Consider the following 26,543-nt stretch of genomic DNA (forward strand, 5'->3'; position numbering starts at 1 on the left):
GAAGACACTAGAAACAACAGAGGCTCTTCCCTGCCTCCCTTCCCCATACATCTTCCATCTAACCCTATTTCATATACTGGGTTCATGATGTATTTTTCCATTTTTCTAAGCAAAAATGCATTATGACTTTTCTGATGACCCAATATATAATCACAAGTACGAAGTACTGTGACATACAGGTGGGTCTCCCATCACCCATTCAAACACAACAACTTGTAAAGATACAGCATTTGTTCTTTATTTGCTCCACATTGTATAGTTTACAGTTTACAGTGGTTAGACAGTGTATTATGCCTTCGTAGACATGTTCCCAGTATTTAAAGGGAGCTCCTCCACATAAGCAGCAGGAAAATGGCCTTTTTTCCCATTTAAAGATCCAAACCACCATCCTTCTTCTTTTTTTTCATGAATAGTCACAATGTCACCTGAAAAGATAACACACTTAGTTAGACAAACAATTCTCTGGGTTTAAACATGTCTGATTGCTTTCAAATAGTTCCTTGGTAGCATCATTTTTTAAATTGATTCAGATGAAGCAAAAATTTTTTAATGCCTCTGTGTAAAGCAGGCATAACCCAAAAAAAATACTAAAAAGGGTGAAATAATGAACAACTGAGTTTGCCATGAAATAGTTTGCTTAAAAACAGAAATGCATTGAATCATGCTGCCTGGTTCCTTTTGTATGTAGCATGTCAACCCAGAAGAAATGCTGAGGCAAATTAAATCAAGCAAAGGAATTTATTCGGGCCAACGTTAGGATGATCACCTGGGCACCGCAAAATCCAAGTTGTCCTGAAAAGTATGTGCAACGTCTTAAGATTTCAGGATGATTTTAAAGGCAAAGTCACGAGAGGAAGGGTTGAGCAGCAGAACTCTTGTCCAGCAGGGACTGATAAATTCTATAACAAGGGGAGCAGAATGACCTCATGACCACTGGAGCCACTTTTCTTAATCTGTGCTTAGTCTTAAGCAAAGTATGGAGACAGTGAATCTGGAAGGTAAAGGAGGAATATATTCGGATGTTCATAAAGCAAAGAAGTTGATTAAGTTAAGAAAGCATCTTGAGCTATTTTAGATGTCGATTCCTAAGAAAGTCACAAATGTGACAAGTTTCATTTCCTTCTAGTGCTGAGTCAAGTAGACTGTAATATCCTATTTTCAGGGAAACTGTTTTGGAATGTATCAACTTCCTTACAGTTTCAGTTAGATGGTGTGACATTTTAGAGTGACTACATTTCAGTTTGGTCTTTTGGAGCCTAGAGCAGGTGCTCAGGCCAATATAATGACATCCTATAATTTCTATCTTAACAATTGAAAGAGTTATCACTAAGTTCTTTTTCTGTGTTCCTGCTTTAAGGGTTTGCCTCGTTGGTGGCCATGCTAGTTTGGTATGTTGACTGCAGTGACTATATGACAACTAGTCATCTTCTCTTAAGATCAAGACTGCTTCTCTCCATTACACCATCCCAAATCCTAACTGATGCCTTAGCACACAGTGTAGCTCCCAACTGTCAATTTAGATAACTTTAATAAAACATCTATTTGACGATGATACTTTCTAAAAAGAAATGAATCAAGTAAATAGAATTCCTAAGAAATAATGCCCTTGTCTGATCCTCTATTTTCAAAGATGTCATTCCTCTATTAATAACCCTGAAGTTTAGGGACCAACAGAAGACATAATGGGTATGTGTGTGTGTCGTGGACTCCCATGTAGTCAACCGTGGTTCCATTCCTAGATCCGGTGGTTTAAAACTCATGCTGGGAGCACGTATGTTTGTGTGCCCAAAATCCCAAGAGGAGCATGGAGAAGAGGTTGTAGCGTGGCCATACCCTCTGAGGGGCAATTTCTCGCTTTTTGTCTCTCTGTGTCTCTCTGGTGAGTGCATGCACCCTATATAAAAAAATCTCTCTTTTTAAAAAAAAAACAAAAACCAGAAAAGAAAAAAGAACTCTAAAGTTTAACCTGATGCCTCAAATCAAAGAGTCCTCCCTGGCTATTTCCTGTATGTCAAATAGAAGCATTCACTTTCTCTAGACCCAAGAGTCACTTTTCTTTAGCATCATTCTGAGGTAAGTTTTTTGCCTTCCTTTTATTCTCCCCCCAACAATTTTCTTTCAGAAGTATAATGAAGAGGATTAGCCCCTTTCTATCTTTTCTTAATAACAAATCACTGTTTATTCTTGTAGGAAATCATTCCTAGTCTAAGTTCTCCCTTTAATGAGTTCTTTCATGTCAATAGATGGTTCCACATTATCTATTCACAGAAATTTAAATAAATGGTTTGCAGTCGTATTGCCAGCTGCCCTAAGCTTCCAATGTCATGTTTCATTTAAAGAAGCTACTTACAGTATAAAGTATAAATAGAGTTTGAAACCACCAGAGAGCTGAAAACGAAAAAGAAAATCAATTTATCTGAACTATGTAACTCCAATTCAGAACTCCTGGGTTCCAGGTAGTGTGTAGGAAATTGTTGTTTGTTTATACAGGGGAAAAAATAATTGCCTAGAGAAATCTGACTCGCACACGGAAAAGGAAGCACTCGCTAAACAATAGCAAATTTGAGACTTCTTGTTTGACTAAAATATCTATCTTGATTTTCCAATGACTCTGCAAGTTGTGTCCTACTCATGGATAATAAGCTTTTTCCTATGACAAAGCTATTTCTCACTAAGTTTCCATTTCCAGATCTCTACCTTAGTGTTAATGTCCAAATGTGGTTGCTAAGATACGTAAAGTCAAGGCTGGACACTTTTTCTTGTTTAATAACATTGAGGTTTGTATAAATTGCTATGGAAATCTGTACCATGTTAAATAAAAACATGGGATACAAAGTGTGTGTGTGGGGGTCTGATCCTTAGATTGGCCAGAGAATGCTTTCCTGAGAAACTAGTAGGAAACATTATGCTGGGAGTCAGTCGACCCAAGTTCTGGAACTCATTTTTACACTAAGAGGTTTTACGCATTCCAGTGTATCTAGCTTTGGAAAAATAAAAAGGTGGGGTTATAGCCAATGACTTTCCATTACCAACTTCTACCAGTGTAGCACTGTGATTAAGAGCACAACTATTCGAGTTCAAATCTGTGCCACCACTGCCTGACTTTCACCAAAGTACTGAACCTTTCTGTACCTCAATTTCCACAGCTATAAAACGGGACTAAATAGCAATACTTATCCTTACAGGGTTTTGCGAATATTAGATTGGGCAGTACACTTGCAACAATGTCTGGCACATAGTCAACGAGGACTAAGTGTTAGCTATTGTTCTGTGAGCTTTTGTGTTTTATCCTTGAAGATGGGTAATTATAAACCGGGACCAATTTGACATAATAATAATGTTAGGGCTGTTGTGCTCAAACAGTTTTATTCATGTTAAGGATCTCAACATGGGAAGAAAATATTTGAGAGGGATCAGATGGTGGCACAGCAATCAAATGCAACAGTTCTGCGAAGCAGACCTACATAGGAAAGATGCGTGTTCAAGTCCAGAGACCTCCCTGAGTACGCTGGGTACACAGGGATCATGCCAGTCCATACTCCAAGGCAATCTGAAGGCTTGGGGTGGATTGCAACAAGCTCCTGCTGGTGTTGCTGTCTCTGTCTCTCTCCCTCTTGCTCATTTACTCAAGGAAGAAATAAATAAACTTTTAAAAATTATTAAAAAATAAAATAAAGTACCTGAGAAGGATTCTTACCTTTTTCCAAATTTAATTCATCATCTTGCCTGGCTTGAAAAGCATATAAGGCCTTGCAAAGACTGTTGCCGAGCTGGGTTACTCCAGAGGCTGAAAGTCAGATTAAGTTGCAATTACTTTGCTGTGTTAGCTGGCAAGGTGATTATGACTGGAAGTTCTTGGGTTATTTAACAATGTGGTGCAGAGTTTAAATATACTGACATTTGGGAGTCAGTCGACCCAAGTTCTGGAACTCATTTTTACACTAAGAGGTTTTACGCATTCCAGTGTATCTAGCTTTGGAAAAATAAAAAGGTGGGGTTATAGTCAATGACTTTCCATTACCAACTTCTACCAGTGTAGCACTGTGATTAAGAGCACAACTATTCGAGTTCAAATCTGTGCCACCACTGCCTGACTTTCACCAAAGTACTGAACCTTTCTGTACCTCAATTTCCACAGCTATAAAACGGGACTAAATAGCAATACTTATCCTTACAGGGTTTTGCGAATATTAGATTGGGCAGTACACTTGCAACAATGTCTGGCACATAGTCAACGAGGACTAAGTGTTAGCTATTGTTCTGTGAGCTTTTGTGTTTTATCCTTGAAGATGGGTAATTATAAACCGGGACCAATTTGACATAATAATAATGTTAGGGCTGTTGTGCTCAAACAGTTTTATTCATGTTAAGGATCTCAACATGGGAAGAAAATATTTGAGAGGGATCAGATGGTGGCACAGCAATCAAATGCAACAGTTCTGCGAAGCAGACCTACATAGGAAAGATGCGTGTTCAAGTCCAGAGACCTCCCTGAGTACGCTGGGTACACAGGGATCATGCCAGTCCATACTCCAAGGCAATCTGAAGGCTTGGGGTGGATTGCAACAAGCTCCTGCTGGTGTTGCTGTCTCTGTCTCTCTCCCTCTTGCTCATTTACTCAAGGAAGAAATAAATAAACTTTTAAAAATTATTAAAAAATAAAATAAAGTACCTGAGAAGGATTCTTACCTTTTTCCAAATTTAATTCATCATCTTGCCTGGCTTGAAAAGCATATAAGGCCTTGCAAAGACTGTTGCCGAGCTGGGTTACTCCAGAGGCTGAAAGTCAGATTAAGTTGCAATTACTTTGCTGTGTTAGCTGGCAAGGTGATTATGACTGGAAGTTCTTGGGTTATTTAACAATGTGGTGCAGAGTTTAAATATACTGACATTTTCTCAAAAGAAAATTTTACATAATTTTCAATCCTTGATTTAATAAACATTTATAATGTACTTTCTATGTGTATAAACTTTGAATGACATATTACTAAAAACCGTAGTATAATATAAGAAATTGTAAGTCTGGAGAAGAAAGTTATTGTAGTAATAGTAGCAATAAAGATGATACATTGAAATGGTTTCTCTCATGAGGCTAGCTGACATCGGTTAGGTAACGTGTGTGGTAGTCACATGTATGTTTTGGAACACATACACATACACAAATCTGCTATTCAAGTGTAGACAGGGGATATTTGGAGCTTGTGTATCTTATCATCATCCCCAGAAGATTATGAAATCACTTTTTTAAACAATGCAACAGTGACTCTTCAGTATATTATGCAGATCATAATGTCCTATGATTTATTGAAATTCTTTTTTGCCAGTTTCAATCAACACACTAGAGTAAAGATGATGGTACTGCTGTTGAACAGTGAGGGAAACAGACAAGACCTCGTGCATGCATGTATGTGAGTGTGTACATGTATGTATGCGGGTGTGTGCAGAAAGATGAAGAGCACAGACGGATGACTGAAGCCAGACAGCTGAAGAAAGAGGGTGCACAGGACACAAGTTCCAGCCTCAACACTGGCCCTGGCAAGCCACCTGGATCAAGCCACCTGTTTCTTATAGCAGGGATGGGGTTTCCACGGAAGTTTAGAGGAGCTATGAATATAGAGCTGCAAAGCTCCTCACCGTAGTTTAGGGGTGGTTGAGCGGATTTTTAGCTGCTTGAATTATGTGGATGCCAGTTATCTGACATCTGAAGTAACATCCCATATTATAAAATACTTTCCCCAACCCTTTCTTCTTGACTGCTTATAACTTTTTGTATTAAATTGGTACACAAAACTATAGGTGCTGACAAATTAATCATTCCTAACTGAAATGTAAAATTCTTTGAGCAAATATAGGTCAGCGTGGCTCTGAAAATAAAATTTAAACATGGCAATGTGCTTTACCAATAGGACACAGTCTAAAATTATTCTAGACCTGGAACTACCTGGAGATGAGGAACTTGGATTGCTCTGCCCGCCAGAAGGTACCCTGCTGACAGGATTCTCTAATCTCTTCATCAAAAAAGGCCGAGATATTTTTACATAACTGTGAGTATGCTCCTGTTGAAAAAGTTAAAAAGAAAATTTAAATAACATTATTTGTCCTAAGTATTCCTGGAAATAAATCCTTCTATGACTGTTTTTCTCAGGTCCCCCCCACCCTCATTTGGAGGAGAGGTATATAAATAAAGTATTCAAAACATTCCTAAGACTTAGAATGTTTGAGCTTTCCTGCTTCTAAAGCCTTAATATTTTCAGAATATATTCTGAACAGTGTGCTTTTTAGCATGTGTTTCTATTTTTGACCTGTGTATCTAGGCCAAATAATAACATTCATAATGTTATTTCTATAGAATTCATTTTAATTAACTTTACACATGTGAAATTATCATGATTCTGTCTAAATGACTAATACCATTTCAGAATTAATTTCTCCCATCCTTTCTTTCTCTCCCTTTCGTTCTTCCTTCTTTCTCTTTCTTTCCCCCTGCATGAATACATTACATATTGGCTCACTCAATACTATGTAAATTATAGTCAATTCTATGTACATTATCATCGGCAGGTAACTTTCCATTTTTATGTCCATTAAAATGTTTTGCACTCCTCTCCCAGACTCCCGTTCAGATTTTTGAACCCTTTATGAAGGAAACTGTTTTCTTATTGCAAGACAGTTACAGCTCTCTCTTCTGTTAGGAAACAGAAAAACAGTCACGAGCATAGCAAACTGTGAGTGAGTCACCTCCTCAGTCGCAATTCCTAAAGAGTTAAATGTGGAGAAAATGTGCGTGTGTGTGAATTTAAAACATTGTACTCATGCATTAGCCACATCTTATACTGTATTAAATAGGCAAATGCACTTCACGAAATCTGTCAATTTAGGCTGACATGAACGCTAAAATTTCAATTAATAGAAATTTTACTATAAAAACATGTTCTAAGGATAAAGTTAAGAAATGAGGAGGAAGAAGGAATCCAAGTGTTTTCACTCCTCATGTAAATTGAGCCCCCCATGTATTCAGTTGTGATTAGCTCTTGTACTGTGTTGAAAAGAGGAAGCAATATTTATCCTAAGATTCTGCTATTAGGACATGGGACCTATGATTCATATCACTCATGATGACTTCTTTACCCTATTGCTACTTTAGGCCATCCCACCCAGCAAGCTCAATCAAGAAATCGCAACCATATTCACCTTTTCTTTCCACTTGAAGATGGAGTTACTACAAGGATGACTGGGTTTAGGTCTTTTCTCAAGTTCTGCTAATACTGATGACAGTTTATAGGAGTTTGCTTGCAGAAGGTCCAATTTCAAGTTGTTCTGTGGACACATCATTTGGCCATGTGAGTAAGTTTCTAGAAAGTGAGGCACAACTAGGCGGACAAAGGGATGTCAAGATAAATATCAAAATGACAAAGAAGTCTAAAAAAGTACACATTAAACTCGCAAACAGAAACACACAGACAATACTGAAAAGAAAAAGAAACTAAAAAAAAAAAGTCATTTAAGTATTCTAGAAGGAAGTCTTAGTTGTCAAGTACATCTTCTGTGCTCTTGTACACAGCACAAACAGGAAACCTGCGCAGATCTATTACTCAGTGTTTTGTGGCAATGAATTGCTGTATTCGGTTTTCTTCTAGGAAACAAAAAGGGAATAACAAGTGTTGACTGCAGAAGGTAGACATTCGGGGCAGGGGGCGCTATGAGGAAGGGCAGTAGAGCTACAGGTGCTCAATATTGTGAACAGAATAGAACTGAACTAATATTAATTTCTATTTAATTTCAAACTAAAGTAGATATGAGTTGCTTTTTTTTTTCTATGAGGGAGTGGAGTCACATTATCCAGAAAGTGTACAGTGACACTTCTGGAAACAGTATTTGAGGTTGCTTGAAGTATGAAAATAAGGAATGGAGTAAAAGATAAACTCTTGGTTTCTTCTTGTCCATGATTTGACCTTGAACTGGAAACTTTATAATTACATCTTCGTTGAGCTGAGTCCAGTCAGCACAAATCAAATCATGGAATTTAAACTTTGAAGTTTCTTGCTTATCTAACCTCTTCCTCACCATTCTTCTTCTCTTCTCCATACCTTCAGCATGGGGATTCCTAACCTTATCATCCCTGCCAGGGGCCACAGCCATAGACAGAATACCCAGTTAATAGGGAAGGTCTCTAATCCTTGGAGCAATTCACTGCATAGTGAGATAAACTTACCAAAGATGAAATATAAAATCCCCACTGGTCCCTCCCTCTCCCATACTATCTACCATTCTATCCAGTCTTCATTTGAAAGCATCACAGAGCCAGCTAAGTCCTCTGATATGTGGCACTCCTTCCAGTATCTGAGGACAATGTCTAACCTAAATGCCTCCAGGTTCTGTAACAATTCCTCATATAATACGGCTTGCCAACACTCTTGATTCAAATATAGCACTTTAATAACTAAGAGACAATGAAACAGCAAAGAATCAAAGTGAGGCAGAGTTGCCTCCTCCAAGAAACCTTCCTTGGATAACCTAAAGTCTACCAGTATCACTAGTTTCCCGCTACTCAGTGGCAGAGCAGGTGGAAAGGTGTTCCACAGGTTTTCAACATCCGCTATTTGAAGGTTCATACCAGATCCCAAGTACTATGAGTTCAGGGGTCAGATCCTCTCCCACCTTGCATCCTGCACTGTGTGCATGAGGTTATATGTGTACCCAGGTGATCCTAATACATGCTCTATGCTGGTAATGGCAATGGTAAAATTCTGTGCACGAAAAGCGAGAGAAACAAACTGTAATTCAATGATGTCATAAAATGCTCTTTATTACTTTATTTTGCTAAGGATTTCTTGCATGGAATTAGCTAACTAAATGTCTTGTACTATCACGGAAAGTGTCCTACAGTCTATTTGATAATTTCATAAAAATTATAGCTATGTGTCACCAGAAGCATTGGACCTTTGCTCTCAACTGAACAGAATGCAGGACTTTCTTTGAATGAAAAGTGTTGAATTAGGTTCATCTCTGCAACAACATCACCCCTAAAGGCAACCTATACTATTAGGTCATTAGGAAAGTCATGACATAGTTTACTATGCAAAAATGCATCATGACTTTACTGCTGACCCAACAGAAAATAGGTAGGCTCTACCTGGCCACGTCTGCTACTGTCACCAAAGGGCTATCGAAATTGACAGTTTGGGCAGAATTATTAGATGTCTACTTTCATAAGTGAGCAAGACGATCTACAAGATAAAGAAAACTGGCCTAGGGTTGGTCCTGCATATGCATGCCCAGCATGCACGTTCAACATCCCAATGGGATGGAGGGATGGAGGGATGGAGAAAAAGGGAATGTCCAATGATCATGCACCACTAAACAGTGTTCTCTCTCTCCCTCTTTGTCTGTCCCTCTATCTCTCTCTGACAAGTGCACACACCCTCTGGCTCCTAAGCAAAAATAAAAACAAAAACAAAAACAAAAAGGAAGAAAAAGAAAGAAAACTTGCCTACATTCCAGACCCTTCTAAACATTGCTAAACATTTTATCTCTTCCTGATATTTTTCTTACATCAGTCTGATCACTCTAATCAGAGCAAATTCCCATATATTGCACATATAGGTAATACATATATGCTCATTTTAATTTCTATATAAAATGCATGATTGTTTTTCTAATTGCCCCCCCTTTTATTGAGAGTTTTTTGTTTGTTTGTTTGTTTGTTTTGCTATAGGGTGCATGTGCTTGCCAGAAAGACAGAGAGACAGAAAGCGAGAAATCACCCCCAGGGGGGATGGTCACGCTGCAATCCCTTCTCCTCCATTCTCCTCTTGGGATCTTGGGCATGCACGCACACGTGCCTGGCATGAGTTTAAGTCACCAGGCCCGGGACTTTAACCGCAGCTGACTGCATCAGAGGCCAGCGACATAGCCATTATGCTAACTGCTGGTCCCCCTAATTGCCCTTTTAACTGCTGGTCCCCCTAATTGCGGACAACCTATTCCATCATCCACACAAATATCTGTGAGGCTGTTGGAGTCAGGCTCTCAGCAAAAAGACCAGGAGCCCTTCTCCTTCCCCTCCTCTAATCACCTGCCCCTGCCCTACTCCCACCGCAGGGAGCCTAACTTTGAAGTTGCTCCTTGTCTCCTCACATCCTAGACTGCCCTCTTCCCTCGGGGTGGCCACATCCCCGTTTCCTGCTGGTGTGTTCCAAGGATGGGTTATCAGATGAGAGATGAACAGAAAGTAATATCTTAATAAACATTACTACTTTTTGAGTTCCTCCTCTGAGGACGGTGCTAGCATTTTCTAAATAATATTTCAGCCTCACAAAAATCTTATCAGGTAGGTGCCAATATCCCCCATTTGACAGTTGAGGAAATGAAAATTGTCTCAGGTCCCTGTAAACGGCAGAGCTAAATCTTCATGGAGGCCTTTCTGAACGCAGACCTCACATCTTGGGTCATGTTCTGAACATGATTTTCAGGCCTTTAAGGAATGTATTTTGGAGAATTCTATTTTAGACACAATTCTTTTCCTAGGAGGACACTCAAGCAAACATTTCTAGGTCATTGGGTTGTTCCAGATCCCTTAAACTATTTATGAAGAGAATGACCCTCTAAGCTTTCTGCCTAGATTGTTCTTTGTCAAGAGGAAGGAAAGGCAAAAGGAAGTCAATGGTCCAAAAAACGAATATTCTAAAGATAACCCTTTCAACCACTAAATCTTGGAAACTGCTCTCTGCAAATATTTACCTCATCCATTAACGCTGCTGTGTCTTTTTGGCTCTTTGCGTCGGAGAAAGAGGAGTTGTTGTTGTAGGCATTAAGGATTCGTTCCAGGCCTGAAAATGAAATCATGCTTTCAGTCACCTTTTAGTCTATCTTGGTGAGATACAACTGGCAGCCAGCCACTTTCAAGGTGGCCTGAACCCAGAAACATTACCAGTAGGACATCCCAAATGGCTGGGGAGTTACGTATGTAGTTGTTACTTAGTTTTACTGAATGAATAATGAGAAATAAACTGTTCATTGACCTATACCTTCATTTAATAACATTTGAGGTGGTGCTTAAAGTGTCCTGGTTGTTTTCTTTTGGTTGACCTATTATAGTATTTACATCACTGAACATTTCGTGCCCTGGTCTTCCTTTCCAGCACTGTATATTGTGATGAGTGGTCATGATTCCATGAAACAAACTAATGTGGAGACATTTTTAAGAGCCACTAGCCATTTTTTAGAGCTGCTGCGCCTTCTAACATGCCTACCTCCTAAGTTTAGGGTTTAATTCGTGATTTTTATATTATTTATTGAGTTTGCACAAAGGAAGACACAAAAGCCCCAAATGCCCTGTGCACAAACGGTTTAGCATGTTTGAAACTAAATAAATTGTTTCTTATTCCAGACAATTTCAGAAACATGGTAAAATACTGTATTTCTGAAGATGGTAGTACAGTATTTAAATGGCTCTCACAAATAGACCAAAATGTCATTTTCCATTCTTTTGCTCTGTCTTTTCTTTTTTATCTCTGTTCATTCACACATTTAATTTTGATATGCAATTCTTTAAATGCGATGATCTTTACCTCACTCAGTAAAAGCAGATTAATCCTAACTTGGATGAAACCTGAGTATAATACTTTCCCTTATCAGGACACGCAAAGAGATAATTACACACCTTCCTTGTCTCTTGAGGCTTTTTCAATGTCTCTTTGCAATCTTGACAATTTTGGTTTTATTAAAGACTTTCGTCTCTCTTTATCCATTACATTGCTAGGATCTTCTTCCTTTAGAAATAATAATAATAAAAAAGAATGTTTCACAAGTTAAGGGGGAGAAAGTAAGAGCTGATACTTCCATTTGTGCCAAGATTTTATCTAAATGCATTTAGTTTTAACTTTCAAAGAGAAAAAAAAAAAAAAAAAAAAAAAAAAGCAAAGCAAACGAACAAACAAAAATCAAGATAAGCTTTGTATTTTACATACACACATTGTTCTACCCATTTAGATCAAAGGGTAAGAAAACGTCTCCTAGTTCACAACTTTTCAATACATGGCTGGGAACATTCTTTGATAGGACAAATCATTCTTAGAGGATGAGTCTTAAGATAGTTATTTCAGTTTCTTGGTAAATAAATCTACTTATTGGGTACTTTTCATTCTTTATTTACTTTATTCAGGGTGGTGTAATTTAATGACCCAAATATAATTTTGCATATGTGTCTCAGGCTAGGACTGCTGTAGGTATGAAGCAAATGATCATTGAATTCTGTGTTGGCTTGGTACCAGGAACGTGTGCTAAAACGCGAAGGTTCTGCCTAGAATGGGTTTATAATTTAGTGCAGCCGTGAAGTATAACATTAAGAGAACTAACAACATAAAGCTTTGTGCATGCATGAATGGAAATGGTGCAGGTACCCGGAGCAGGGGCAGACAAAAACTTCAAGGAGGCTAGACGTCTTGCTAGGACTTTTTAACCAAGTGGAAGGGGGGCAAAGGCTACTCTAGGTAGGAGGAACTGGCACAAGCAAAGTACAGAGGACTGTGTGAAATGTATTAGCAACAATAAATAGACCAGCTGTTTGTGTGAAAAGAGTGGGAGAAAAAATTAAACATAGTTTAGGCTGGATTTTAGGGCTGACCAGGGGATTTTACACATAGATTGGAAAGAGTCATTAATGATATCTCAGCTTTCACATGCATCGCATCAAGGGCCGAAAGGAACAGAAATTAGGATGGTGGATTGGGAGGTGGCTGAGCAAGTGTAGCAGAGGGACAGAGACCTGCAGAGAAAGTGACAAAACTTATGACTTGAGGTGGAAGCGGAGAGGGCAGGCTTCTCTGGTAGGGAAGAAGGGAAACTATGATAGTGAATACTGGTAGAAAGATTAGTGGTTTCTTTTTCTTTCTTTTTTTTTTTTCAAGAATTACTTAACTTTATTTATTCATTCATTCATTTTTTAAATTTGACTAGAGACACAGAGAGAGAAGGTAAGAAAGCAAGCCATCAGGTCCGGGACTCGAACGTGGTTGGCCATATGGCAGTGCCCAGCACGTGAACCACCACACCACTCACTAGTCCCTGAGAGATTATTTTTAAATAGATCATCATGAAAAATGGGGAAAATGAAGGTTTTGAGTAAAGGGAACATCATATGTAAAAAATAATACATGCATAAAAATACTTATGTGTTGTACATTGTCAAAGTTTTTCTTTTTCTTTTTCTTTCTTTCTTCCTCTTTCTTTCTTTCTTTCTTTCTTTCTTTCTTTCTTTCTTTCTTTCTTTCTTTCTTTCTTTCTTTCTTTCTTTCTTTCTTTCTTTCTTCCTATACCTTTCTTTCTTTCTTTCTCTTTTCTCTCTTTCTCTTTCTTTTTCTTTTTTTTTAACCATAGAGTATGTGTGCTCTTCAGGGAGAGATAGAGAGAAAGAGAGAGAGAAAGTGAGAAATCCCTTCCCAGAAGGGATGGCCACATTGCAGTCCCGTCTCCATTCTCATCTTGGGATTTGGGACATGTACACACACAACACACACTTGCCAGCATGATTTTTAAGCTGCCAACTCCAAACAGTGGAATTAGAGTTGGCTTTGTGGGATCTAGCCATCTTAATCTCCATGCCACCTCCTGGCCCAGATTGGGGCACTTTTATTATCCTTTGTAAGGAAATAGTAGGGGACCCGCAGATGGCTTAATTGTTACGTTGCTGGACTCTCACGTAGTCGGCTGCAGTTTAAATCCTGGACCGGCAGCTTGAAACGTGCCAGGTACATGTGCCTGCACGTCCAAAATCTCAAAAAGAGAATGGAGGAGAAGGGATTGCGTTGTGCCCATCTCCCCTGGGGACAGGCGTGGTGTAATTTCTCCCTTTCTGTCTGTCCAGCAAGTGCACGTGCCCTAGAGCAAAAATCTCTCAAAAACAGCAACAACAGAAAAAGAAAACAACAACAACAAAACAAACAAAAAAAGAAAATAGTAGATATATTCTGTTGTGTGTTTTCCCATCTCACAGCCCACGTAACACTATTTGGAAGAAAAGAAAGAAAATTTCTTTCCCATGTAATCAAGGATCGTTTTCACTCCCATCTCCACCTTTGATTCTGTTTTGAACAGACATTGCTATTGCTAATATACTTCACCTTTGCCAGGGTAGGATAAAGAAAGTCAGTTAAAGAAATAGCTGGCCATTTGCTGCTGTTTGGAGGGTGGGGAAGGAGAACAGTAGTGAGAATTCACTGCTGTGACTGGTCTAATCATCTCTCCTTTCTCCCCTTATCTACTTGTTCTTGGAGTGGAGGACTGGAGAGTTGGCTTTGGCTGTACTTTTGATTCTACTAAGAAGACATGACCAGTTGGCTGGTTCTACATGTCCGAGAAAGATGAGGAACACCCCCATCCTAAACCAGATCTTGAGAGCCTGAAAAAATAAAGCAGAGGAGCTCTCAGGAGTTCTTTCTGCGTATTTCGTAATTAAGGACAGTGGGAGAATGAGAAGCCAACCTTTGAGGCATGACTCATGAGGACGAAGAATCTACTCCGAGTCACAGAGAGGCAGGCTGCCTGAGCTTTGACCAGGGATGCTGGTCAGTTGTCAGGAAACAAGTTCATTGAAATTCATTGACGGAATCTCCCAAGTGCCCTTAAAGTAAGCCTAGGTAATTTGTCCAAGGTTTTCAAGGAAGAAACTGAAAAAATGCTGATCGTGATTCCTACCTCCCGAGACCCATGCCTTTGTGTAATCCCTTCCCCTTGCATATGGGTTGCACTTATTGACTTGTTTCTAAGAAACAGAGCATGATAAGATGTCACTTCTGAGATTAGCTTGTAAGGACTATCATTCCTCCCTGACTCTGTCTGTCTGGGATCCCTCATTCTGGGGGGAAGCAGGCTGTCATGTTGCAAGGTATGGAGATACTCACATGGCAAGGAAAAGATATCTTCAGCCAATAATTGGCAGGGACCAAGCCTGCTAATGCCACATGCCCGAGTTTGGAAATAGGTCTTCTAGTAGACCCTCAAGGCTTCTGCAGTTCTGGCTGACACCAATTGCAGCCTGTAAGGGACTCAGAGATGCCTAGCTAAGCACACCTGGACTACTGCCTGACCCACATAAACTGAGATGATAAATGTATTTTTTAAGCAATTAAGTTTGTGGGTAATTTGTTACACATCAATTAGTGTCAGCAACCAATACAGGCACAGTGTGATACACAGTGATTATTGATAGATCATGAAACAGGTCTGCCTGGCATTACTCATGAAAGACCAAATGTGAAGATTTGATGTAAAACCTGCTTGACTTTTTTCCTTTCCAGACACCCATTGTCCATTTTGTAAACTACATACTCTTCTTTTTTTTAAATTTATATGAACTATGAAAAGTCAACATTTTCATTTACAACACAAAATGTTTTCTTGATAATTGCTTTTGAATTTTTCAGAATGAAAAATGTCTCCCGATTAATGTAACTTCCTTCCGGTCTATACTTACAAAGTAATCTGTGAGCAGGAAGTCAGATTTGTTTTCTGAAGGTGAAATAGCAACTTCTTCTATTAGAGCCTGGATATCTTTTTCAACATCGATTTTGCTGATGGCACAGTGAATCTGCGTATGGCACTGCAGTACCAAGGAAAGTAGAAAAAGCTTGATGAGGGACTAGCAGTTAACATAATGGCTGTGTCGCTGGACTCCCATGGAGTCGACCGCGGTTCAAGTCTCAGACCCGGTGGCTTAAACTCATGCTGGACGCAAGAGCGTGCTGCCCAAGATCCTGAGAGGAGAATGGAGGAGAAGGGATAGTGACATGGCCATCCCCCCTGGGGTGTGATTTCTCACTTTCTGTCTCTCTATCTCTCTCTTTCTTGTGCCCTATAGCAAAATCTCTCAAAAAGATAAAAAGAAAAAAGCAAAAGCTTGTTGGAGAAATGTTCGTGCCCTTTCTCCCCATGCACAGTAGAAATGAAGACTCCTCACTACTCACCGTGGTCAGGGTTTGGCCATAAAGAGAAATATGCTGGCTGTACTGGTTTAAGTTACTGCATAAAAGTTGAATCCTTTCCTTCTCTAGCTCCAGGATGCTCTAAAAAAGATGGGAAATGAAGTGAGATCAGCCAGTTGTTATGCAAAACTGAAGTCATCCATCGAACACTGACACACCTAGAGAGAGTATGAGCAAACGGTCAAGCTTGCTTCTTGACTACATCACATCAAACTGCAGTGGGGAGTGACTTCCAGGAGAGGAATATGACTTGGTTTCTGTCCTATTATCCTTCATTAAGATTGTCTTAACTAGGGGCCAGCTGGTAGTATGTGGTTAGGGTGCTGAATTTCCACATGGCCAACCATCGTTCAAGTCTTGGACTTGGTGGATTGCTTTCTCTCTCTCTCTCTCTCTGTCTGTCCAAATTGAAGAATAATAATAAATACTTTTTTTTTTTTAAATATTGAACTCACAAACTTTTCTCAGGCTTCCCAAAAAGAATATAGGCAAATGCTGTGGGTTATCTGACATTCACAAACAAGTAGGGGGTGAGAGAGAGAGAAGAACAGAAGATTTTGAGATGCATCCATGAGTTCCAAAGGAGGAAGTAAAGCCTGGTAAGAGTCATGTCCATATCTTGGAAATGTATTCGGATCGAATGTTTAGAATCATGTGTAGTACATGCAGATATTCTGCTAGCCTCCGTAGGGGCAAAGATGATGAGACACCAACTATTTAAAGACACTTTCTGAGCAGAGAAAAATCCTAAAGTATGATCAATTCATAATCCTGACCTCAAATTGGGCTTGAGAGTCAGAGTTCATTGTCTGAAGATGGGATTATATTCTTCCCATTTTGTGTGAGATGATGAAAATTCTACTAGTAGATTTTTATAGTTTTGAGTAGGAAGGATTAATAAGAAAGGGAGGGACAAGAGCCAGCAGGTGGCATGGTGGCTAAGGCATTAGATTTTCACATGGCCAACTGTGGTTCAAGTCCCAGACCCTATGGCTTGAAAATCACACCAAGGGCATAGGCATGTTTGCCCAAAATCTTGATAGTAAAGATTCCTTGAGGAATGATTTTTCACTTTCCTACTCTCTGTCTCTGTTTCTCTCTGGAGAGTGACATACCCTATGGCAAAAACCAAAATCAAAACCAAACCAAACAAAAAAAAAAGTGAGGGACAGCACATTTATCTTGTAGCTACTAACATGTTAGAAAAAGATTCTTGCCACTTGAGTTACCAACTGGTGGTTTTAGGGAGGATGGAAACATTCAAAACCAAGGCATTATTGGAGAGGGTTGGGTCAGGCAGAGTATGCACGTGGGAGTTCTAGGCCATGTGAAGACAGCGTGAGGCTGCCAATGTTTGTGCCCAGAGGACTTTGGGCTTTGGCAGGGATATCAGGTGTCCAAGACAAAATTCTTCACATCCTGTTTTTGTAAGGACCATGCCTGGGTATTCGTCTTTCTATCCAGAGAAGGCCAGGCTGGTTGCTTTCTTCCCACGAACACATCTCCTTTATCCCACAAAGTAAAGAACACCCAGCAACCATCTTTCATAAGGATTTTGGGCAAATTGGTGGGTGACACCACCATAGAGAAGAGGAAGGATGGCTCTATTTCAAACTTTTGGAAGATGGGGGAGAAGAGAGTTTCAAAGCTCACTAAGTTCTTCCCTCCTGCCTCTCTTGGCACACCTGCAGGACTCACTGTCTTATTCAGTACACCAGTCCTCTGTATTCTGATGTTTTTATTTGATCTATAGTTTTTAATTATTGAAAAATCTTACATAACATAGAATGTATGGTTTTAACCATGTCTATGCATGTACTTTAGTGTCATTAAATACATTCACATTATTGTGCAACCATCACCTCATGCATCTGCAGACCTTTTAAAAAATTAGTTAGTTCCTTTATGAGAGAGGAAAAGAAAGAGAGAGAGGCATCTCCTGATAGAGCCTCCTCATGTGGCAATGCCAATTGCAAAGGCTTGCCCCAGCAAACCTTCTAGCTAACCAGGATCACAGACATGCCCTTGAGCATGCCAAGCATGTTCAGGTCAACATGAGATGCAAACCCTGAGCTGCCCATCCTACATGGCTACAATCAGTATTCCATAGCAGTACCCCCCTGCCTGTGCCACCCATAAAATGACAACTGCCTATTCCCTTCTTCCCCTAGACCCTGGTACCCATCATTTTACTTTCTGTCTCTATGCATTTAACTATTTAACTAGATACCTTATAGAAGAGGGGGCATGCAATATTTTTTCTTTGTGTCTGGCTTATTTTACTCAGCATAATGTTTTCTTCATGTTGTAGCATATGCCAGGATTTCCTTATTTATTATTTTTTTTGGAGAGATTTTTGCTATAGGGTGCATGTGCTTGCCAAAGAGAGAGAGAGAGAGAGAGAGAGAGAGAGAGAGAGAGAGAACAGAAAGTGAGAAATCACCCCCGGGGGTGGGGACAGATGGCCATGTTCCCGGCATGAGTTTCAAGCCTGCAGGTCTGGGACTTGAACCACAGTCGATCATGTGGGAGTCCAGTGACAAAACCATGACATCATTTGTTGGTTCCATGAATTTCCTTCTTTCTAAGGCTGGATACTAGTATATTGTGTGGATATACTCTACGTATCAGTGTAAAGTAATTTTAGCACCACCTTTAAATGCAAATAAGAAAGGAACTCAGGCAATAACTATGATCATCTATGCAAACCACATGCAAATATAGATTTTATGTCATGTATCCTGACTTTGGATCGAAAGGGTGGACCTGTGTCCCCATGGCCAACTTGTAGTTGTGCCAGAAGCTGCACAATATTTGTATGTCAACGGGAGCCCAAGATCTTTGTTTCCACTGGCATTCTGAATCTTTCTTCAAAATTGCACTCACCAGCCATTTGACTGTGGCTATGTACCCTCTGTCTCGCAGATAAAAGGTTAAAGATTCAGAATAGCCTGTCAAATGTTCTGCTTCTTCAAAAAGCAGACTCGATGTTCCTCACAGTTGTTTGGACCTCACATTAAACAATCTCCAAAACCAAAAAGTCTTTACCCTATAGAAAATGATCTATAAATCAGTGACTCTAGTTTAGCACTGTGAGTAAAGAACAGGGAAGAAACAAAAGCCAGGTTTTAGAACAGTGTACCTAGTGGGCAGCTGTTTCTTTACTTAGACAAATGCTAAACCACTCGCATTAATTTGAGACTAGAATAACCTGTGTCCCTGGTGGAGATGGTAATGTTTAACAGATTTTAATTACATTTCAGGGAAATCATTAAAATGATCTATGTTTGCTCATAAAAAGAGGTAGAAATAAATTCCACTGTGTAAATGGGAAATCTATATCTCATTTAATGAATTATTGCTTTCTATTATCCTTTTGTTTTTGTATAAAATGGGTGATAAATAAGATACTCTGGAGAACTCAGACTGTGCTGTCCACTGTGTAAATGGGAAATCTATATCTCATTTAATGAATTATTGCTTTCTATTATCCTTTTGTTTTTGTATAAAATGGGTGATAAATAAGATACTCTGGAGAACTCAGACTGTGCTCTAGCTCTTTCTCAATAGCACATACAAAAAAGTGCAGTCACAGAGTTATCAGAAAGAGATTTAGAGCCCGCCTGGGGCTTGGGCATCATGATAATTTATGCTCTTTATTCATTCTTTTAGTTCTTGCTCTTTTGAATTTGTACTGCAGAAGGAGCTTGGAAGGACACTTTCACTGATAGTGTTTTATAAAACATACAAAGGAAATATCATGCCCTTTCAGAAGCAGAGAATTTAGAACATATAGAAATCACCTGGACCTCTTCCTAAAATTATTCAGAGGTTCTTATACACCAGGTCTAGGGAGGTGCTTAGGAATCTGTATTTTAACAAGTACTCCAGGTGTTTGAGACATCAAAGACATCCTAGGTCCACAAATAAATGCACTTAAAAATTACTCATAATTCTTTCATCCAGAAATCATTACTTTTTTTTCCCAATAAAACTGTATTTCCTTTATTTCTTTATTTGAAGATATCCAAACACTCCTAAAGTTCTCAAGTTGAAAGCACAGTTTAACACACTCACCCAAACTGGTCTTTTTTCTCACCAACATTATCCCTTATGTCGAATAGTGCTTTGCTAACATTTTGATGTGTTTCAGTGTAGGTATGTGTTTTATGTATTATTTTATCTTCTATTGGGTCATCAGAAGTCATGACATATGTCTCTGTTTTCCTAAATACGTCATGACTTTTCTGACAGCCCAACAGTTATCTATCAAATTATTCAAGTTTGATGCCTGTATTTTTCTTTTCTTTTTCTTTTTAGATATTTAACAATAGTAAATTGTATTCGTTTCTATGATTGATTTTAAAATTCATCCTTTCATTTCATCTTGCTTGATTTTTTTCTGCAGCTAAACTAGAAATTTGTAGTTTTCCCCTCAACAAATGTGATGGTGCTCTTCCTTATAAATTACATTCTCTAATTTTCTTGTCAACCTGCTTCAAGGAAATTCAGGTGTTCAATATGCTTGCTCACAGCATATTAAACAGCATATTAAACCCAAACCAGGTGGTTGTTTAATCCAAATGTCTGAGCAGCAAACTAAGCCAATCCTTCTGGAGAAAGTGTGGCTGAACAGCTGAGACCACTCGGCAATGGAAGAGAAGACCACATGTCCTGAGCTCCCCTATCTGGTGTCAGGGGAGGATAGCTGATAATGGGATATGCAGTGTTACCAAATATCACCAGTCCCATTCCATTGCTCCTACCCACCACTGCCACAATACCACAGGAATACCATTCTCTTCATACTCAACTTCAGAGTTCCATCTGGCCCTTTGTGGGAACATGTTACCCAGAGTTCACAGAGAAGGCCACAAGTTCCACAAGCTTTCTTCATTTTTTCATGGTGACCAAGATCAGAGGTTGAGCCCATTAGTACTACAACCCTGTGTTGATTTCTGATTTCAGAAGTAATTGTACTCTCTGAAACCCACTGACTTTTTCTTCACCATCTGGAGTCCTTCAGGAGTTACTTCTCTCAGGTCATGGTAAGAATGCTTGTCTTTCTGTTGACTTTGATCTCCCGGTGGCCAGAGTCTCCAGGAGTCATTATCAATGACATGAGCAAGGACAATCTCTCCAGTGGTTACATCAACACCCAATTCAGTCTTCATATTAACCAATGTACAGTTCTGGGGCAACCCCGATTTCTCCAGTATTTCAAGATAGCCTGTGTAGCATGACTCATGATATCCACTTCAGTTTGGCCTATCACAAGTCCAGCAGAGCAAAATCTTGCAGCCATCAACTGTTCTTCAGACCACTGTGGGCCACTGTTGGCATCATCCTTAAAAATCAGCTCCATTTTGAGTGTGTTAAAACTTACATCTTTTGACACCAGGATTTCTTTTGAGAAAAGAACCTATTGCTATTCTCCTACAAACCTGTTCAATTGGAATCATTTCACACTGAGGTTTCATGAAAGCCATCTCCCCACATTTTCTAGTAAAAGTAGTTTTGATACCTGCTTCCAATAACAACTGAAAAATACAACTGGTCATTTTATTTGAGATTGCAGCTTTTCCTTCCAGGCGATTCTTTCCAGCTGCATTCTTTGCTTTCTAGCCACATTTCCTCCTGATCCTTGGACTGCAGGAGGACTTTTCCTAGACTGTCTAACAGTTCATAGACTTCTTTTGTTTCACCCTCATAGTCTTTTTCTTTCTTTCTTCTTTTTTTTTTTTTTTTGTTTTTTTTTTTTTTTTTTTTTTTTTTTTTTTTTTTTTGCCAATGTTTAGTACCTTATTGTCATTATCCTGAATGGAGGAGGAGGGTAATGGCCTCTCTGGAGAGAGACTCCAAAATCTGATACCCTACATTTTTTTCACTTAGTCTTATACAAGAGCAGTTACCCAGGCTAAGAGTCTCTGACAATAAGATATATATTTTTTAAATTGTCAGAGGATGAGTATGCTCACCAGAGATAGACGCAGGGAGAGGGAGATCATACCACCCACTAGGGTGTGGTCATGTCACAATACCTCCTCCTCCATTTCTCCATCCTACTTGGATCTGGGGTATATGTGCACACAAATCTGTCATGATTTTAAGCCACCAAGGCTGGGATTCAAACCACAGTTGGCCATGTGAGATCTGGTTCTCCTAATCACTAAGCCATGGGCTGGCCCTGAAAACAGAATTTTTATCACTCATGTCAGTCCTTTGTGTTGGTGTGTATTGATTCATTTAATCATCCATTTAAAGCTGGTCATTTGGGTTGTTTCTTCTCTCTTACTTTAAATGTATTTTAAACAGAAATCTGTGTCTTGTTTTTCAGCTACTTCCTCAAGACAGATTTACAGAAAGGAAATTATCCTTTCCAACAGGGCCCTAGGAGAGAATCAAGCCTTAATGTCCTAAGGCATCCATTGGAGGCAATGCATTACCATCTGTCTGCATCTGCAGTGGTACTATCCTTGGAAGAACTGAGAAAATATTCACTCAAGTCACTTTCTGTGTTCTATGGTTCAGAAAAGGAACATTGGTTGATAAACAGAACTTGTTTTTATTGTTGTTGTTGTTGTTTTTTAATTTGCCATAAGGTAGGTGTGCTTGTCAGAGAGAGGAAGAGAGAGAGAGAAACAACTCCACCTCCCATGGAGTGTGGTTATGCCACAAGTCCTTCTCTCCCATCTCTTCATCCTGTTGGGATTTGTGGGGCAAGCATATACATGTGTCCCACATGTTTTTCAAGCCTCTATGGCCAAGATTCAAACTACACAGTCAGCCATGTAGGGTCTGGCTCCCTTAAACACTAGGCGATGGGGCTGGCAAGAAAAAGGGAACATTTTAAAGGCTCTTAACATACATTGTAAATGGTTTTGTAAGATAGTTTCCTGAGTATTATCAGACCAACCATTTGATTCTTGGTAATTCTTGGTAATGTGGCTATTTTACAAAAATGTTATAGATTATTTCTATGAATGGAATTATTTCTTCTTGGAAGATAGGAAATGTGGCTAGAATATAGGATGATTATGAACAACTAATTTTGACATTGGTGTGTGGAACTGATTTCATTACTTAATAATTGCACTTAAGATTTTATATTTCTGGGACCAGCAGTTGGTGTAATGGCTATGTCACTGGACTCCCACGTAGTCGACAGCGGTTTGAGTCCTGGACCCAGTGACTTAAAACTCACGCTGGACGTGTGTGTGTATGTGCCCAAGATCCCAAGAGGAGAATGGAGGAGAAGCGATTGCGGCATGGCCATCCCCCCTGGGGGGTGATTTCTCGCTTTCTGTCTCTGTCTCTCCCTGTCTTTCTGGCAAGCACATGCACCCTATAGCAAAGCCTCTCCATAACTAACTAACTAAATAAATAAAAAAAATAAAATAAATGAAAGACTGTATTTCTCACACTGTCTAGTAAACTGCCTTGACCATGGTTCAATAAGTATTGTCTGAAAAAAATCTGCAAATTGAACTTATAGAATATAAAAGAATAAAAGGGCACTTCAGAGGTTCCTAAGATGAATTCCTTTATTAAGTTTTACAAAAGGATGGTGAGAAAATAGAGAAAAAAATGAAACTGGAAGACCCTCAATGGTTTCATTTCTGTTTCTCATACTTGTAATGAAATTCCCCTTTAATCCAATTCAGCCTGCTATTGTTACACGTTTTCACAAATCTAACAATTAACTTTTGACTTTTTAAATATGTAAAAGATACAGAATGCATAGAGTAATATTTGAGTCAACTATCTGTTTGTATAGACTGAGCACATATAAGCCAAGGAAATACAACACAGGGTGTCATTACTGGGGGTCAGCAAGGATGACTTGGCAGATTGTCTCAACCTGGGTCAAATAGGCCTGAGATGGCACTCAGGAGGCCAAAGTGAGCTGGCTGAAAAGAAGGTGGGGAAAGGGAGCTGAGTAAACTAAGAAAAAGAAAGCATGAACTACTCCTGGCCTCAAGCATAGTGCTAGCGAAAATCTAAACTACAAGAGAGGTGAGAAGAAATTTCACTTTTCCTTAAGGAGATTATTCCATGTGAGCTGGAGTGTAATTAAACCAGCAAACAAACAAGTAAACAAGTAAAACCTAAGCCTTAAATACTCTTAAAGGTGAAGTTGAAAGGAGCTCTTTTGAAGTATAAATGTCATTTCAGGAAGACTTTGTAAGGAAAGGAGATAATGTCCATGATGCTTCACTGTAGAAACTGGAACTGCTTAAGGTAGGGGAGAGGCAGGAGAAGGAAGGTCAAAGAGTGTGTAGGAAGAAGAGCCCTAGTAAGAGGCTGGTAACGAGAGTACTAGCAATGCCTAACACATGTTGCAGGCTGGCCTGATGTCAGCTACACCAGTAAGAATCATTATTACCTCTCAGTGCAGTGATGAAGGTAAAATAGTGAGGATGGAGACACTGAGGCTACGTATTTGTCTCATAGTCTTGAAAAGTGCCTGGAAGATGAAGTGGGTGGTAACAATGATTTATCTCCTATTTCCCAGCAGGGACATCCAAGGAAGTCGGTCTCAAGGGAAAGGCCACAGCTTCACTGGGAGGTCCTAGTCGGTGAGGCAAGACCTCAGAGTCCAGGCTGGAAAGCCAGACTTCCAATGGATGAAGCTGGAAGTTCAGTCCCTGGTTGTTTCCCATCACCTTCATCTAAAATCTATTCAGGGAAGTACCAGAATCCTATGTTCAAAGGCATAAATGAAAGAAGAGTTTCTTCCCATTTCCTCCTCTCTTTGAACCAAGTTTTTATCTCTCCTTTAATTCCCTTTCTTCTCTACCTCAGCATCTGTCCTGCCCTGAAAGTGGTTGAACTGCAAGAGATCTAAATACAGCTCTTCAGTTTCTGCTTGCCATAAATCTGCCTTCTCCCAGTTCTCACTGGGGCAGGAACACAGTACAGATGCCTGGGTTGAATTCTGAAACCACCTTGGGCAAGTTACTTCATCTTTGCCACTTCAGTTTCCTCAACTGTAAGTTAAGAATACAATTATTGCCTTCTTCCTAATGTCGCTGCTATGTGTACAAAAATAGGCACTGGAGTTGTTCGCACAGTGCCTGCCCACACCAAGCACCAAGTACTTGCTACATATTGGCCAGTAGATGGCTTCTTTTCCCAGCTGTACCTCCTTCAAACATTTTTTAAACTTAAAACACATGGAGAAAAATAAAACAAAAAATGTTCATGTTCTTACCATCCAGAAAAGGCAATTATTTAATTTGGTCAAATCTATGTTGACTTAAAATAACATAGAGCCACACTATGCACATTAAGTTGAAGTAACTTTTGAGTCTGAGGTTGTAGGGCTTTGATGGAGGCTGTCCACAGGCTGTGTGACTGTGGCAGTTCTGCTGTATTCCCATACAAGCGTAATCTTCCTATCCAGCATAGATCCAGTCTATATGTACGCATCTACACACACACACACACACACACACACACACACACATGCACAAGGTGTGGTGACTTGTGCCTGTAATCCAAGCTACTCCGAAGAGTAAGGCAGGAACATTGTGAGTTTGAGGCCAGCTGGGATAACACAGCAAGACCTCGTTTCTAAACTACATGCACACATGTGTGCACACGTACACACACACACACACACATACATGTACCTCAGTAGAGAGTGTATTTAATACTTTTTAAAATTATATAAATTTGGCCATCAGATGGTGTGATGGTTAAGGTGCTGGGCTCCCACATGGTTGACTCTCTGTGGGAGCGTTGGATGCTTGAAAAAAAATTGCTGGGTGTATGTGCATGTGTACTGAAAATCTGACAGGAGAATGGAGGAGAAGGGATTGTGGTGTGGCCATCCCCAGGGGGAAGGGGGTGATTTCTCATTTTCCTCTCTGTCTGTCTCTCTCTTTCTTATCTCTCTCTGGTTAGCACACAGGCCCTACTGAAAAAATCTTTTAAAAAATTACATAAATTGTATAAAAAATGTTTCTTTCTGCACCGTCACATTTTTGAGACTAATCATGTTTCAACAGTTTTAATTAACTCTTTATTGCTGGATATTAGTTCACTTCCCAAATCAGACCACATTTTAGGAGTAATTCTTCTATTGATGGATATGAATTATAAACAATTATAAATTGCCATGCAGTTATAAACAGTTCTGCAATAAACATTCCTGTGTACTACTCTTGGAGTATAGGCATAAATTTTTCTTTACATGCCTGAAAGGGAACTGCGGTGTTGTGGATACATACACATTTCAATTTCATTAGATATCATTAAATTATTCCCATTCAAGGGCTACAAGAATTTTTTCAACATCTTTGCTAATACTTGATACTCTCACTTTATAATTTTTTACTTTTTTTTAAAGAAGCTTTTGCCTTAGAGTATATGTGCTCACTGGAGAGAGAGAGAAACAGAGACAACTAGAGGGGAAAGTGAGAAATCACCAAGTGACTGGACATCTTTTCATGTGTTTTTTTAGTAATTTTTATTTCCCCTTTTGTGATTTGCTCATTCACATCATTTGCCTATTTTTACTGAACGATTTGCCATATTTCTTTCATTTGCCTGTCTTTG

The 26,543-nt window shown here is 39.4% G+C and overlaps 1 protein-coding gene and 1 pseudogene across 3 annotated transcripts in view; both read right to left on the reverse strand.

The window, feature by feature from the left end:
• Positions 1-216: 216 nt before the first annotated feature.
• The window catches only part of NOSTRIN (nitric oxide synthase trafficking), a 72,854-nt gene continuing 46,527 nt past the window's right edge, over positions 217-26,543 (reverse strand). The window contains exons 9-16 of one of the 3 annotated variants that reach the window (XM_006153568.3): positions 15,963-16,061; positions 15,473-15,598; positions 11,663-11,771; positions 10,741-10,829; positions 7,192-7,317; positions 5,942-6,056; positions 4,690-4,779; positions 217-425 (exon numbers count right to left, since the gene is read on the reverse strand). In XM_006153568.3, coding sequence (XP_006153630.1) covers positions 289-425; positions 4,690-4,779; positions 5,942-6,056; positions 7,192-7,317; positions 10,741-10,829; positions 11,663-11,771; positions 15,473-15,598; positions 15,963-16,061 — 891 coding nt within the window. In that variant the 3' untranslated portion in view covers positions 217-288. Of the gene's footprint in view, positions 426-3,996; positions 4,780-5,941; positions 6,057-7,191; positions 7,318-10,740; positions 10,830-11,662; positions 11,772-15,472; positions 15,599-15,962; positions 16,062-26,543 lie in introns of those variants that run through there. The other 2 variants (XM_027773846.1, XM_014589793.2) reach the window with 2 other exon arrangements.
• Positions 19,429-24,947, reverse strand: LOC102490773 (multifunctional protein ADE2 pseudogene; annotated as a pseudogene).

This window comes from Tupaia chinensis, unplaced genomic scaffold (assembly GCF_000334495.1).
Source record: "Tupaia chinensis unplaced genomic scaffold, TupChi_1.0 Scaffold000381_1, whole genome shotgun sequence".
NCBI lineage: Eukaryota > Metazoa > Chordata > Mammalia > Scandentia > Tupaiidae > Tupaia > Tupaia belangeri.